Genomic DNA, 11,398 nt, shown 5'->3' on the forward strand with positions numbered 1-11,398 from the left:
AGGGCCCGATGTTCAATGTGACTTGTTAATCCCCTGCCAAATTAGTCAATTAAATCAGTAATTATTTAATCGATTAATATTAGTGGCAATTAGTATTTTTACACACTAGGGCTCTACAAAAAAAAAAGATAAGAAGGCGTAATATATAGAAACAACAATCTTCCTGCAGCATCACTCAGTCTGTTTTGGATTATCCAATGCAATATTCCTTCACTTCCTGAAAGATGGCTAAAAATCTGAACTCAACATTTGTTTGATTGAGCTTGTTGGAAATCTAAAGAGTACAGATAAATATTTATGTTGCAAAACATATTTAGTTTCTAGCCTATTTTCAGTTACTCCAGATTGCTTTTAATGCCAATTATGAAGCCTATTTGATGTTATCTATGCAATAATTTTCTCAGAAATGAAGTTTGATTACACTGTTATAATGAAGCATTTCTCAGGAAGTCATTGAAAATTGAGAGAGATTTCTGTGTAACTGAAGTTCAGATTATTACTGACATTACCTACAGACGTACAATTGTATCTTGAAGCTGTACCGTAAGAACATGGATCAGGCCCTTGAGCTCATTCAATGATCAGGTGGTGGTGGTAGAGCTAATGACGAACAGACTTCTCAATATGGAGGAGCTCTTTTGCAACATCAAGCATATCTGGTCTATTAGCTCTTTCATATTCTGTGCATCTTAAAGCCAGATCCAGGAACGCCAGCAAATTCTGCCTGAGCCCGTCACTGTTTTCTCCTTCAATAATCTGTGGATCCAAAATTTGGTTAATTTGAGCATTGTCAAGGCAGTCTTTGATGTAATCTCTGACATGAATCGGTTCTACTGTTCCTTCTTGATACTTCATTATCGCTGTTTCTCCACTGAAAAGCACAAGCATGAGCATCCCAAAGCCATAAACATCTGTCTTCTGAGTAATAAAGCCTGTAATTGCGTATTGAGGCTCTAAGTATCCAAATGTCCCTTTAACACGATCTTCCACCTGCAGTTCTCCAGGAGGAAGAGATATTGAAAATGTGAAGTCAAAAAGTTTAGCAACACCACATTGGTCTATTATCACTTTATTTGGCGTCAAATCTCTATAAATAATCGGTGTAGGAAACACAGAATGAAGATAACCAATAACATTGGTGAAGAAGCGCTGAGCTTCCCCGAGGAGAGCTGACCTGATCAGCTCGGGGTGTCGATGGGAGAGCTGATCCAAGACCTGCAAAACAGAGAAGATGAGCTAACAGAGGGGGCCCGAGGGTTGTCCCCGAGGGCGCTCCGACGGCCAAGTTAGTTTTCCGATGGGTCAGGTTCACGGGAAGTAGCAACTGCCCAGAGTAAATTGTCAATAGTGAGCGTACCTTGTACAGTGGATGTGTGTTATTATTTATACCTTCAAGGGAGCCCGACCTCCGCACGACGCGGGACTTGCCCCGCATAGATGGTATCCCGCACTCAGGGGGATTACCCCCGACCTCTTCGGGGAGGACCTTCGCCTCCCCTGGGAGCCCTAGTCGGTACGGCCCGGGGCCGCTCCTAGGGATCTGAGGGCCAAGGCCCAGCTCGGCCATTCCTGGGCTGCCACGTGTCTGGGCCCAGAATGGGGCCTCTGCACTAGCCCCCTAGATTAGGTAGGACTGTCAGGCAGACCTAATCTACCTCCGCCACGTGGGAGGCCAGAGCCGCGCACTACTCTGCCAAGGTCACTTCTGGTACAGGGCTGTCACAGGGACGCTGCGCCCGCGTCCTTTCAGCTGTCCCGCCTCTTCGAGTTTCGTGCCAGCATTAAATGCGTTCACATGGGGGTCGGTTCAAATTCATGCAACCGTTCTTCCTCCACCCTTCCCCCCATAAATAGGGGATGCCAAATTCTCCTCTGTCCCATTTGCCATTTCCGCTTCTTCTTGTGCATTTCAAGTTATCACTCCCCCTGTGCACCCACAATTCCGTCCCCCAGCAACTTCCGGCGTCCTGTGCCCAGATTCCGGCGAGCCTTCAGTCCTTCTCCTGCCGTCATCAGTAAGTCCTTTTTGCGATTCATCCTCCCTCTTTGCAGTGTCTCTTTTACCTTCTGCCGCCTCCCATTTTTTATGTCGGATCATTCCGGCGCCTCTTCCTCTGTTGCTATAATTTCCGTCCGCCGCAGAGCCCCCCGGATCACCGTTCTTTCCTCGCCTTCCCCCTCATCTTCATCACCATCTTCTCCTCCTCCCCCTTCCTCTTCTTCTTTCTCTAGCCCCAACTTCCACACCTCAGACCTACTTGAGCCTACCGATACCATGAGTTCTCCGTCTGCCCACTCCCCTTCGGCCCAAGCCCTTGAGGAGGCAGCCGAGCTCGACGCGCTCATCGCGCGGCAGGCTACCTCCACTCCCTCCCCCAAATCCCCCCATGATTCCCCTGGCGGAGCCCAGGAGGGTGCCGGGGAGGATAGGGACTCATCGGGTGGGTCCCCTGCTCCCGAGCAGGGGAATGATTCTGAATTCTCCTATGGCTATCCCGACCTGCAGGAGGCCACCCTTTCTCCCCAGGATTTGGCCGAGCTGGCTAGGTCGTACTCCATCCCTCCAGCCTACGAGCCGAGGTGGGCCGGGCCCGACGACCGGGCCTGCCGGCCTCCTCCTGGCTTCGTAGCCATCTATAGGGAGCAGCTCATCGCAGGGCTCCGTCTCCCCATCCATCCAGCTCTAACCGAGATTCTGAACCACTGGGGGCTCAGAATCACACAGCTCCATCCCACCTCTATCAGGATCATCACCGGATTCCTGATCTACTGCCTTCTCTGCGACATCCCTTACTCTCTCTCCCTCTTCCGAGCTGCCTTCATTCTTAAGGCCGCCCTCCCGGGGTGGTACTACTTCTCCCGCCGTGGCCCCCAGACCAAGGGGGAAAAGGGGCCCAGGAGTTGTTCTACGGGCTCCCCTCCTCCGTGAAGGACTGGAAGGAGGACTTCTTCTTTGTCAGGTCCACACATTTTCCCCCCAATGTGTGGAAGGTTGGGGGAGTCAAGGCCGACCCCTACCCGGAGGACCTGGACTACGAGACCCTCGGCCAGTTGTTGGGTTCCAAGGTGAAGCTCGATGTCACCAAGATCTCCACTGAGCAGATCTCCGCAGCCGGGCTGATGGGGACGGTGTCCGGATCCTCTGGGGAGGTGGCCACCCCCCAGCCCAAACTCGACACCTGTAACGCTGGTCTTGCCCCTGTCGCATTTGTAGTATATAGTTTTCCTTTTTTACCCTTAACTGTCTTGCGTTTGGCTGATCTGGTGGTGTTCATTGCAGTGAGGAAGCTCTCCCAGCTACTGGGCGCGCCCCTCGAGGAGGCCACTCCCGACCCCCAGCCTGAGGCTGCTCGGGGGGTCCCAGGTGGGGCGTCCACCCCGGGGGACGGCTCAGCCCCCCAGAAAGAGACGTCACAACCCTCCCCCTCCAAGCAGGCCGCCAACAAGAAGAAAGCGGCCGGGCAGAAGAGGGGCAGGGCTGAGGAGGCCTCCCAGGTCGGGCAAAAGAGGCCCGCGCCGGCTGTTCCCTCGCCGCTCCTCCTTGTGCCATCTGGGGGTCCCGTCCACGTGGGCGTTGGCTCCGCTGAGGAGCATGCTCTGGAGTCCCCTCCTCCGAGCTTGTGGCACTTCCGCCACATCCTCCCCCAGAAGCCGGGCCAAGCCCCCACTATGCACGATCCCCGCCACTTCTGCCCCTCCTGGAAGCTCTCCATCAACGACCGGGTCCAATTCCCTGAGGCAGCTCGGGAGCTGATGGTGGGCTCGGTCCTTCCGCGGGACAAGAGGTGGATGGAGCTCGCCGACCCAGCCGAGCTCCAGGACATGTACTTCACCTTTCAGGCCCAAGTAAGTTTTCTGCCCCTGGGATAATTTGGCCTCCGTGTCTGGACTGGGTAGTGTGACGCGCTGAACTGCTTTCTTTCTCCTTCAGGCCAACGCCGCTGGTGCCGCCCTGGTGACCCGCTTCTCCGAGCTGTCACCCGACCTGGAGAAGATGCGGAAGAAGAACCTGGAGGCGGAGAAGAAGCTGTCCCAGGCTCTCAAGGAGGCCAGCTCCCTCAAGGCCAAACTGGACAAGGCCGAGAAGGAGCTGGACGCTGCTCAGGTCCAGCTTGCCTCTACCAGGTCGGAGCTCGACCAGGAGAAGGCCAGTGTGGCCAAGCTGAAGGAGGAGCACGTCCTCGAGCTCTCCGGCACCGTCAGCCGGGAGTGGAAGAGGGCTGTTCGGGAGTTCCTTACTTCCGACCAGTTTGAGGAGGACATCGCCCACCTCAACCTGCCCATCCTCCAGGTCGGCTGCACCCGGGCCCTGGACCAGGTGAAGAAGTTCAATCCTCCTGGCCTCGACTTGGCGAGATTCAAGGACTACAACCCTGCAGCCGAGGCGAGGCTGGACTGGCTCTTCGACGGGTATCGCAAGGGGCACTCCCTGAAGGAGCTGGCGAGTCGGGCTGACACTGGGGCCGAGCTGGAGGAAGTTCCCTTGGAGGAGGACGGGTCTCCTGGCCGAGCTGCCGGGAAGGAACCGGTGGTCTAGGGCGGCAGCCACCCCAGGGACCCTTTCTGTCTTCTTATAAGGATGTGACCGTGCTCCAGTTGAAAATGCTCTTGGAGGTTCATCCGAGATGGAAGGGCTCCCCTGCTCCCGGGCTCCTGAATGGCTTCCACCATACGCCTCTCAGCATGTTTAAGGTGTACTTTCAGCTCCTATCCCGGTCGGGCCACCAGCAGGTAGAACAGACATCGAAGGGGGCTGCCAACTCGGAAATTTTGCGGTAGATAGGTGGAGTACCTTGTAATAGATAGGCGGCTCAGAGACTCTGTAAGCCTTGTAATAGATAGGCTTCGAATGCAAAAACTTGAGGATTATTCTGCATTTCTTGCCTGCTCCCATTCTGTTGATCCGACCTCCTGGGTCGAACAGTTCATAAACATTAAGTGCGCTCGTGCCGACCTCCTGGGTCGACCACTTCATACTTTAAACATTAAACGCGTTCGTGCCGACCTCTTGGGTCGAACACTTCACACTTTAAACATTAAGTGCGTTCGTGCCGACCTCCTGGGTCGAGCACTTCACACTCTAAACATTAAGTGCGTTCGTGCCGACCTCCTGGGTCGAACACTTCACACTTTAAACATTACTCCGTACCCCTAGCCCCCCCACTAGGACATTGAGCGAGAGATCGCTTAGTGTGCTAGTGTGAGGTGCAGACTCGTTAAAAATGTGACCATGAAATAAGTACAAGCAGATTGTAAATTCAGGCTTTTATTGATTGAGAAAACAAGACTTCTGATTCCAGAGTACAGACTCGAATTTCTAGGCCACCCTATGCTATAAACAATCGCAGATTGGAGAAGTGCCAAGTACATGGTACCTCGGATCCATCCATGCTGGCGAGCCTGCAGTAACCGGCCCGACCTACCTCAATGACCTTGTAGGGGCCCTTCCAATTAGGGTCGAGCTTGTTGGAACTGTGAGCTCGGCTGATCGAGTTCTTCCTTAGGACGAGGTCCCCAAGCTGGTACTGTACCGTCCTCACTTTGGCGTTGTGATAGCGGGCGAGCTGGCTTTTATATTTAGCCATCCGAACAGCCGCTTCCTCACGCCTGGCTTCGAGCATGTCCAAGCTACACCGAAGCTCTTCCTCGTTGGAGGTTGCCACGAAGTTCTGTGTCCTGGGTGAGGGAAGTCCGACTTCCGCTGGCACCACCGCCTCTACTCCGTAAGATTTCAATTATTGATTCAGCAGCGAAGTCGGTGGAAACTGACGGAGAGAGTAATGAAACGGTGAAGGGAAGATTTGAGGATGAAAAGGATCTGACAAAGATTTGAGGAGGGGGAGGAGGAAGAGGAACAATTTTTGAGAGAAGATTTTGAACTTCCTAAATTGACCCTAACATTTATCTTGAAAATCGCGCAAACAGACATATTGGTAAACTTAACGGCCAAATATAACAGAATAGCCTCCAGTCTTAACTTTATATATTTCAGTGGTCAAAACCAGACTTTTAATAGTTGAGTGACCAAAACTAAACGATGACAAAAGTTTAATGACCAACCAGATAATTTGCTCTAAAAGAAATACTCTTACCTATCTGATCCATGGTTCGCCATTGCGGGTCACGTTCCTGTCGCGGTTTTGGTTGTTCCGCATCTGTCACGGCATATCAGTTGAATATCAGGTGATACGCACATTATAGCACATGAAAGTTTCCAAAATTTTTGAAAAAATTACTAAAATTAGAAAATACCAAAAAAGACACAATTAAAAAAATATCCGAGTCGACTCCGAGTGGACTTGGATATATATAGGCCAATACCATGTATCACGGATTCGAATCGGCTAATATCGGCTGAGTCAAAGCAAGTCGTCATGGATATGACAATATCCGTGATTCGGGTATCGGTCTCGTATCGGTCCCCTCTGTTCCAGTTACGACTCAGCCGATATTGCGAACCATGATCTGATCTGATGAATGTAAAGGTAATCTTTGTAATGTTGGCTTTTTACCCTGTTCAAGGGCCTTGTTTTCTGTTCTCCCTTCTCTTCTTTGATCATGACCTTCTTTTTTCCTGAATTAAAAAGCAATGTCTATTTAAGTAAACCATAATTGGAATTTGAACGTGCTCTCCAACGCTATTCTTGTTATGACTGGATCTGTAGTTTTGAATTCCCCAATATACAAGCCGTGATATTTATCAAGTAATAAGCTTCTCAATATCCAGTGCCAATAGTCAGGTGCGACTCAACCTTGTAGCAGACTAGCGGCTAGTTTACATTTGTGATTCTCGAAACATATGCTAGAGATGTTATAGTTGTTCACACATATCAAATCTAGGACCAAAAGAAAAGAGATTTCATGAAATACACAATTTGAAATCTTATCCCTCTTTATGTGTGTAAAAAGAACTATGAAGCTCTTCTACCCAGTCAAGAAAACTTCAATTGTGAACAGGTTATAGACTAACAACGATAAACAGACTTCTCCATCTGCCGAAGCTCTTTTGCTGCATCAATCATATCCGGCCTACTGGTTCGCTCATGTTCTGTGCATCGAAAAGCGAGATCCAAGAAAGCTAGCAACTGCTGCTCTAGCTCATGCACACAATTATCTCCTACCTCTTCCATTATCTTAGGATCCACAATTTGGTTGAGCTGATCATTGTCAAGGTACCCTTTGACATACTTTCGGATATGAATCAGTCTTTTGATTCCTGTATGATACATGACAGTATCTGTTTCTCCAGTTAAGAGCATGAGCATAAGAACGCCTAAGCTGTATACATCAGTTTTCTGTGTGACAAAGTATGATTTAAAGCATTGAGGATCTGTGTATACATCTGCCCACCTAAGCTGATTCTCCACCTTTAGTTCTCCAGGGGGAAGTGATATAGATAAGCCAAAGTCGAACAATTTTGCATCACCAAATTGGTCTATTATCACTTTGTCTATGGTTAAATTGCCAAAAATGACAGGTGTAGAAAATGCAGTATGAAGATAAACCAAGACATTGGCAACATCACTCGCGATCTTTATTCTACTTCTCCAAGACAGTATTTCTTTACCATCATCAGCAGGCAGGTTAAGGCAGTCAACAAGAAATTCAGTTCCAGTAGCATAACAATACACCATGGCTGGATGCTCGAATTCCAGGCAGCAACCAATAAGTTGTAAGACATTCTTGAGGTGCCTCATTTGTGAACTCATCACTATGTCGCGGATGATTCTGTTTGAAGCAATTTCATTCCACCTTGAATCTTTTCCCAGACCATTGTAAAATTGAACTAAAACCAGGCGTTTTCCCATGTTTCCTGTGAACATATCACCCATCTTAGTTTGACGGACTTGTTCTGAAAAGTTCCTGGTTGCCCTGATGATTTCTTCAGCTGTGAAGCTTCGGACAGGAAGTTCATAACGTGCACCAAAAGAAGCAATGAGATCCTCCAATACTAAACCTCCATTCTTGTAGAAGCAAAACAATCTTTTTTCTTTCTCCTTTCTCAGTTTTGGCCTAAGGACAGCAAAAGCACGCTTCATTTTATCCATCATTATTTTGGCAATGTAACCTGATTCAGACCTCAAACTGGGAACTGGATTATCTTATCTCAGAACAAAACTACGAAAGGAATGAAGCAGATGCTGTCAACTATAGATGAATGAGCTTAATTTCTAGTTACCTTAAAACTTGTGCGCAATGCTCATTGCCTTGAACTGGAGAAATCTTGCAATGGAGACAAAAGTATGATACTTGCGTTATAGAGAAAAAATTGTATCTTTGTTACAGAATGGACCATACTATAGATTGGAAATAGAAATGAAAATATCCAAGTATGATACAGTGAAGTCCGTGATCTAAAATCATTAGTCAAACAGCATCTAGCAGTCTCAAATATTGACTTTGGCTCATGAAGGCAAGTTCCAAGAAGCATCCAGGTGCACCAAGAGAAGCAATGGTGAAATTCCATTCTTGTAGAAGAAAAATCTTCTTCTTTCTTCCTCCGTTCTTAGTTTGGGTCTAAGGAAAGCAAAGATGCATATCATTTTATTCAACTTCATATTTGCAACCTAACATGATTCACAGTTCAAATTGGGAACTGGATTATCTCAGGAAGAACAATTAACAGGAATGAAGCAGACGCTACCGACTATCAAGATTTAATGGTCAAAATCTCCAAGAGATCAATGAGCTTTCTTGTTACCTTACTTCCTTGTAACTACAACTGATTATCTTGATCTGGTGAAGTCTGCATTGGACACAAAAGTATGATACTTCCGATGTAGATAAACAATCATCTGTAGCTTTCTCTTTTAGTAAACAAACCATTCTAGGTTGGACTTTGGACAATGAAAACATCAAAGTATGATCCAACTGAACATTCCATTAGTCAAAAACAACACACATATATTGACTTTTGGCACATTAAGGCATGTTCCAAGAAATATCCAAGCAGTTATCCCTGACTTCAATTCAAGCTATTAAAACATCCTGAAAATGGCCACATTTATATGCCTTGCCTATTTTGAGCCAGATATACTTGTTTCAAATTGGAATTTTCATTTAATTAACTATTCATATGTACTAATTTCTCTAGAAATGAAAACTTTCAGTCGGATTCCAAAATCACTGATGATGGATTGTAAGCGACTGATCACGATAACCATTGTGCCAGTTACATTAATTGACCTGCAAATCAAAACATCTTACAAATTCGGTTTTCTGATTCTGGGGGCTATACTTGATCATTATCTGCCAAAAAATCTTTTTGTGCACTTGAAAATCTTGTTTAACATACCATGAATTACAGAAGCTTTTTACAGTGAAAATACAAACATAAAGCACTTGATCCTCAGCCCATAGTCCATGGCAGTGGAAGAGCAAATTAAGAATAACGAACAGACTTCTCCATTTGACGGAGCAACTTTGCAACTTCAATCATATCTGGTCTATCCGCTCGGTCATGTTCTGTGCATCTCAAAGCGAGATCCAGGAAATCAAGCAACTGCTGCTCTACCTCAGGATCATTATAATTACCTTGCTGTTTGAACATGTTTTGATCCGCTATTTGGTTGAACTGATTGTTCAAAATATGCCTCTTAACATAATCCTAGATGTAAATTCTCCCTCCCATTTCTTCATCATACTTGATTGCATCCGTTTCTCCTGTAAAGAGCATGAGCATAAGCACACCAAAGCTGTAGACATCACTCTTTAGAGTAACAATATTTGACTTGAAGCATTGAGGGCCAGACGGAACATGTATCCATTTCAGCTGATTTTCCACCTCTGATTTTCCAGGAGGAAGGGAAATAGATAAGCCGAAATCAAACAATTTAGCTATACCGCTTCGGTCGATTATCACCTTATTTATGGTTAAATTCCCAAAAATGATGGGTGCAGAAAACGCAGAATGAAGATAAAGCAAAACATTGGCAATACCAGTCGCAATTGTCAGTCTATTCTTCCAAGATAGTAGTTTACCATCATTATTAGGAAGGCGCAGACGATTGGTAAGAAACTCAGATCCAGGAGCATAATAATACACCATAGCTGGATACGCAAATTCCAAGCAGCAGCCAACAAGCTGCAAGACATTCTTGAGGTGGCTAACTTGTGAAGTAACCACTATATCGCGAATAATTCTATCAGGGGCAGTTTCATTCCAAGAAGAATTCTTTGTCAGCCCACTATAAAATTTAACTAAAACTGGTCGTTCTTTCAAATTACCTGCAAACATATCACCAATGTTAGTACTACGAACTCGTTCAGAAAATTTTTTGGTTGCCTTGATGAGTTCCTCGGCAGCAAAGCTTCGGATAGGTAGTTCGTACCGTCCGCCAAAAGAAGCAATAACCTCCTCCAATGTTGAACTTCCATTCTTGAAAAAATATGATAGCTTGTCTTCTTCTTTCTCCCTTCTTGGTTTAAGAAATGGTAAAACTTTGATGATTTGTTCCATGAAGGATTTTTCTGTTTTCTCTGGAATGGGACTTCAAAGATCAGAACATAGAAATAAACACAATAATGAATGAACCATATGCTTATTTAGATTTCATTTCGTGTCAAAATTAACCTTCGATTATCTCAAACTTACATGGCTGCTACAATTGGATGGAAAGTCACAATATACTAACATAGATAGACATGGTTGACTTTGACAAGGAAGGCATGTACCAAGAAACATCGAACCAGTTCACTGCCAGCTTCTATTTGGTTTTCATGTAAAACTAGCTTGACATTGAGTATACATATATGTCTTCAGGTCAACAGCATAAATATCAAGTGGCAACCTGCTACTTTAACAAAACAGTACTATGTATATACCAACCCAACGATGATATCCAAGCAGAACCATATTGATGGAAAAAAAAAAACTTAAAAGGCAATTGAAGTTTGGATCATAATCTCTTCACTTTTTCCATTTGGCTTGAAAGTTTAAATAGAAGTAATCTAGGACTAAACTTACTCTTGGATTGAAAAGGGATTTCGTGAATACACAGTCTAAAATATTGTTTAGCATATGACTGATTTCAGAACAGTAATGTAGCTTTTTTCTAGTGTAAGAAAAGCACATGAAGCTCTTCTACCCAGTCAAGAAAAAAAAATTGAATAAACCGGGCATTTTACCATGTTTCCTGTGAATATATTATCAATCTTGTCCGCGTTTGACAAATGAGTTTTTTTGGTGTTTATTTAAGACTTTACTGTAATTTACTGTAGAAGTTGTAGAAAAATTTTTTAAACTGTGCAAATTTTTGAATATTTTGAAGTATAGTTTAAAATTTTTGAGATTACTGTAGCTAAAATTGTTAAAAAACTTATAACTGACAAAATTGGCCAAAAACTGATCAGCCAAACAGGCGACGGACTGGTTCTGAAAAGTTCTTGGTTGCCCTCA

The 11,398-nt window shown here is 45.6% G+C and overlaps 2 protein-coding genes across 2 annotated transcripts; both read right to left on the reverse strand.

The window, feature by feature from the left end:
• Window positions 1–558: 558 nt before the first annotated feature.
• Window positions 559–1,567, reverse strand: LOC113750834 (non-functional pseudokinase ZED1-like). The gene is made up of 2 exons (XM_027294774.1): window positions 1,358–1,567; window positions 559–1,215 (listed from the first exon to the last, which is right to left on the reverse strand). The coding sequence occupies exons 1-2, from the start codon at window positions 1,565–1,567 to the stop codon at window positions 601–603; spliced, it is 825 nt and encodes a 274-aa protein (XP_027150575.1). The 3' UTR covers window positions 559–600.
• A 7,815-nt stretch (window positions 1,568–9,382) lies between these two features.
• LOC113750835 (non-functional pseudokinase ZED1-like) lies at window positions 9,383–10,459 on the reverse strand. Its single transcript, XM_027294775.1, has 2 exons — window positions 9,689–10,459; window positions 9,383–9,574 (listed from the first exon to the last, which is right to left on the reverse strand). Exons 1-2 carry the CDS (start codon window positions 10,457–10,459, stop codon window positions 9,383–9,385), a joined length of 963 nt encoding a protein of 320 aa, XP_027150576.1.
• Window positions 10,460–11,398: the final 939 nt, after the last annotated feature.

The sequence above is a fragment of the Coffea eugenioides genome, chromosome 10 (assembly GCF_003713205.1).
Source record: "Coffea eugenioides isolate CCC68of chromosome 10, Ceug_1.0, whole genome shotgun sequence".
Classification (NCBI taxonomy): Eukaryota; Viridiplantae; Streptophyta; class Magnoliopsida; order Gentianales; family Rubiaceae; genus Coffea; species Coffea eugenioides.

Excerpts from the sequence above, each read along its gene's own strand:
- LOC113750834 (XM_027294774.1), bottom strand. The coding sequence starts at position 1,567 with ATGGCCGAGCTGGGCCTTGGCCCTCAGATCCCTAGGAGCGGCCCCGGG. Across the intron at positions 1,216-1,357 it reads ACACACATCCACTGTACAAG|GTCTTGGATCAGCTCTCCCA; the intron begins GTACGCTCACTA and ends TCTGTTTTGCAG.
- LOC113750835 (XM_027294775.1), bottom strand. The coding sequence starts at position 10,459 with ATGGAACAAATCATCAAAGTTTTACCATTTCTTAAACCAAGAAGGGAG. Across the intron at positions 9,575-9,688 it reads GTGATGTCTACAGCTTTGGT|TTCAACCAAATAGCGGATCA; the intron begins GTGCTTATGCTC and ends TTGAACAATCAG.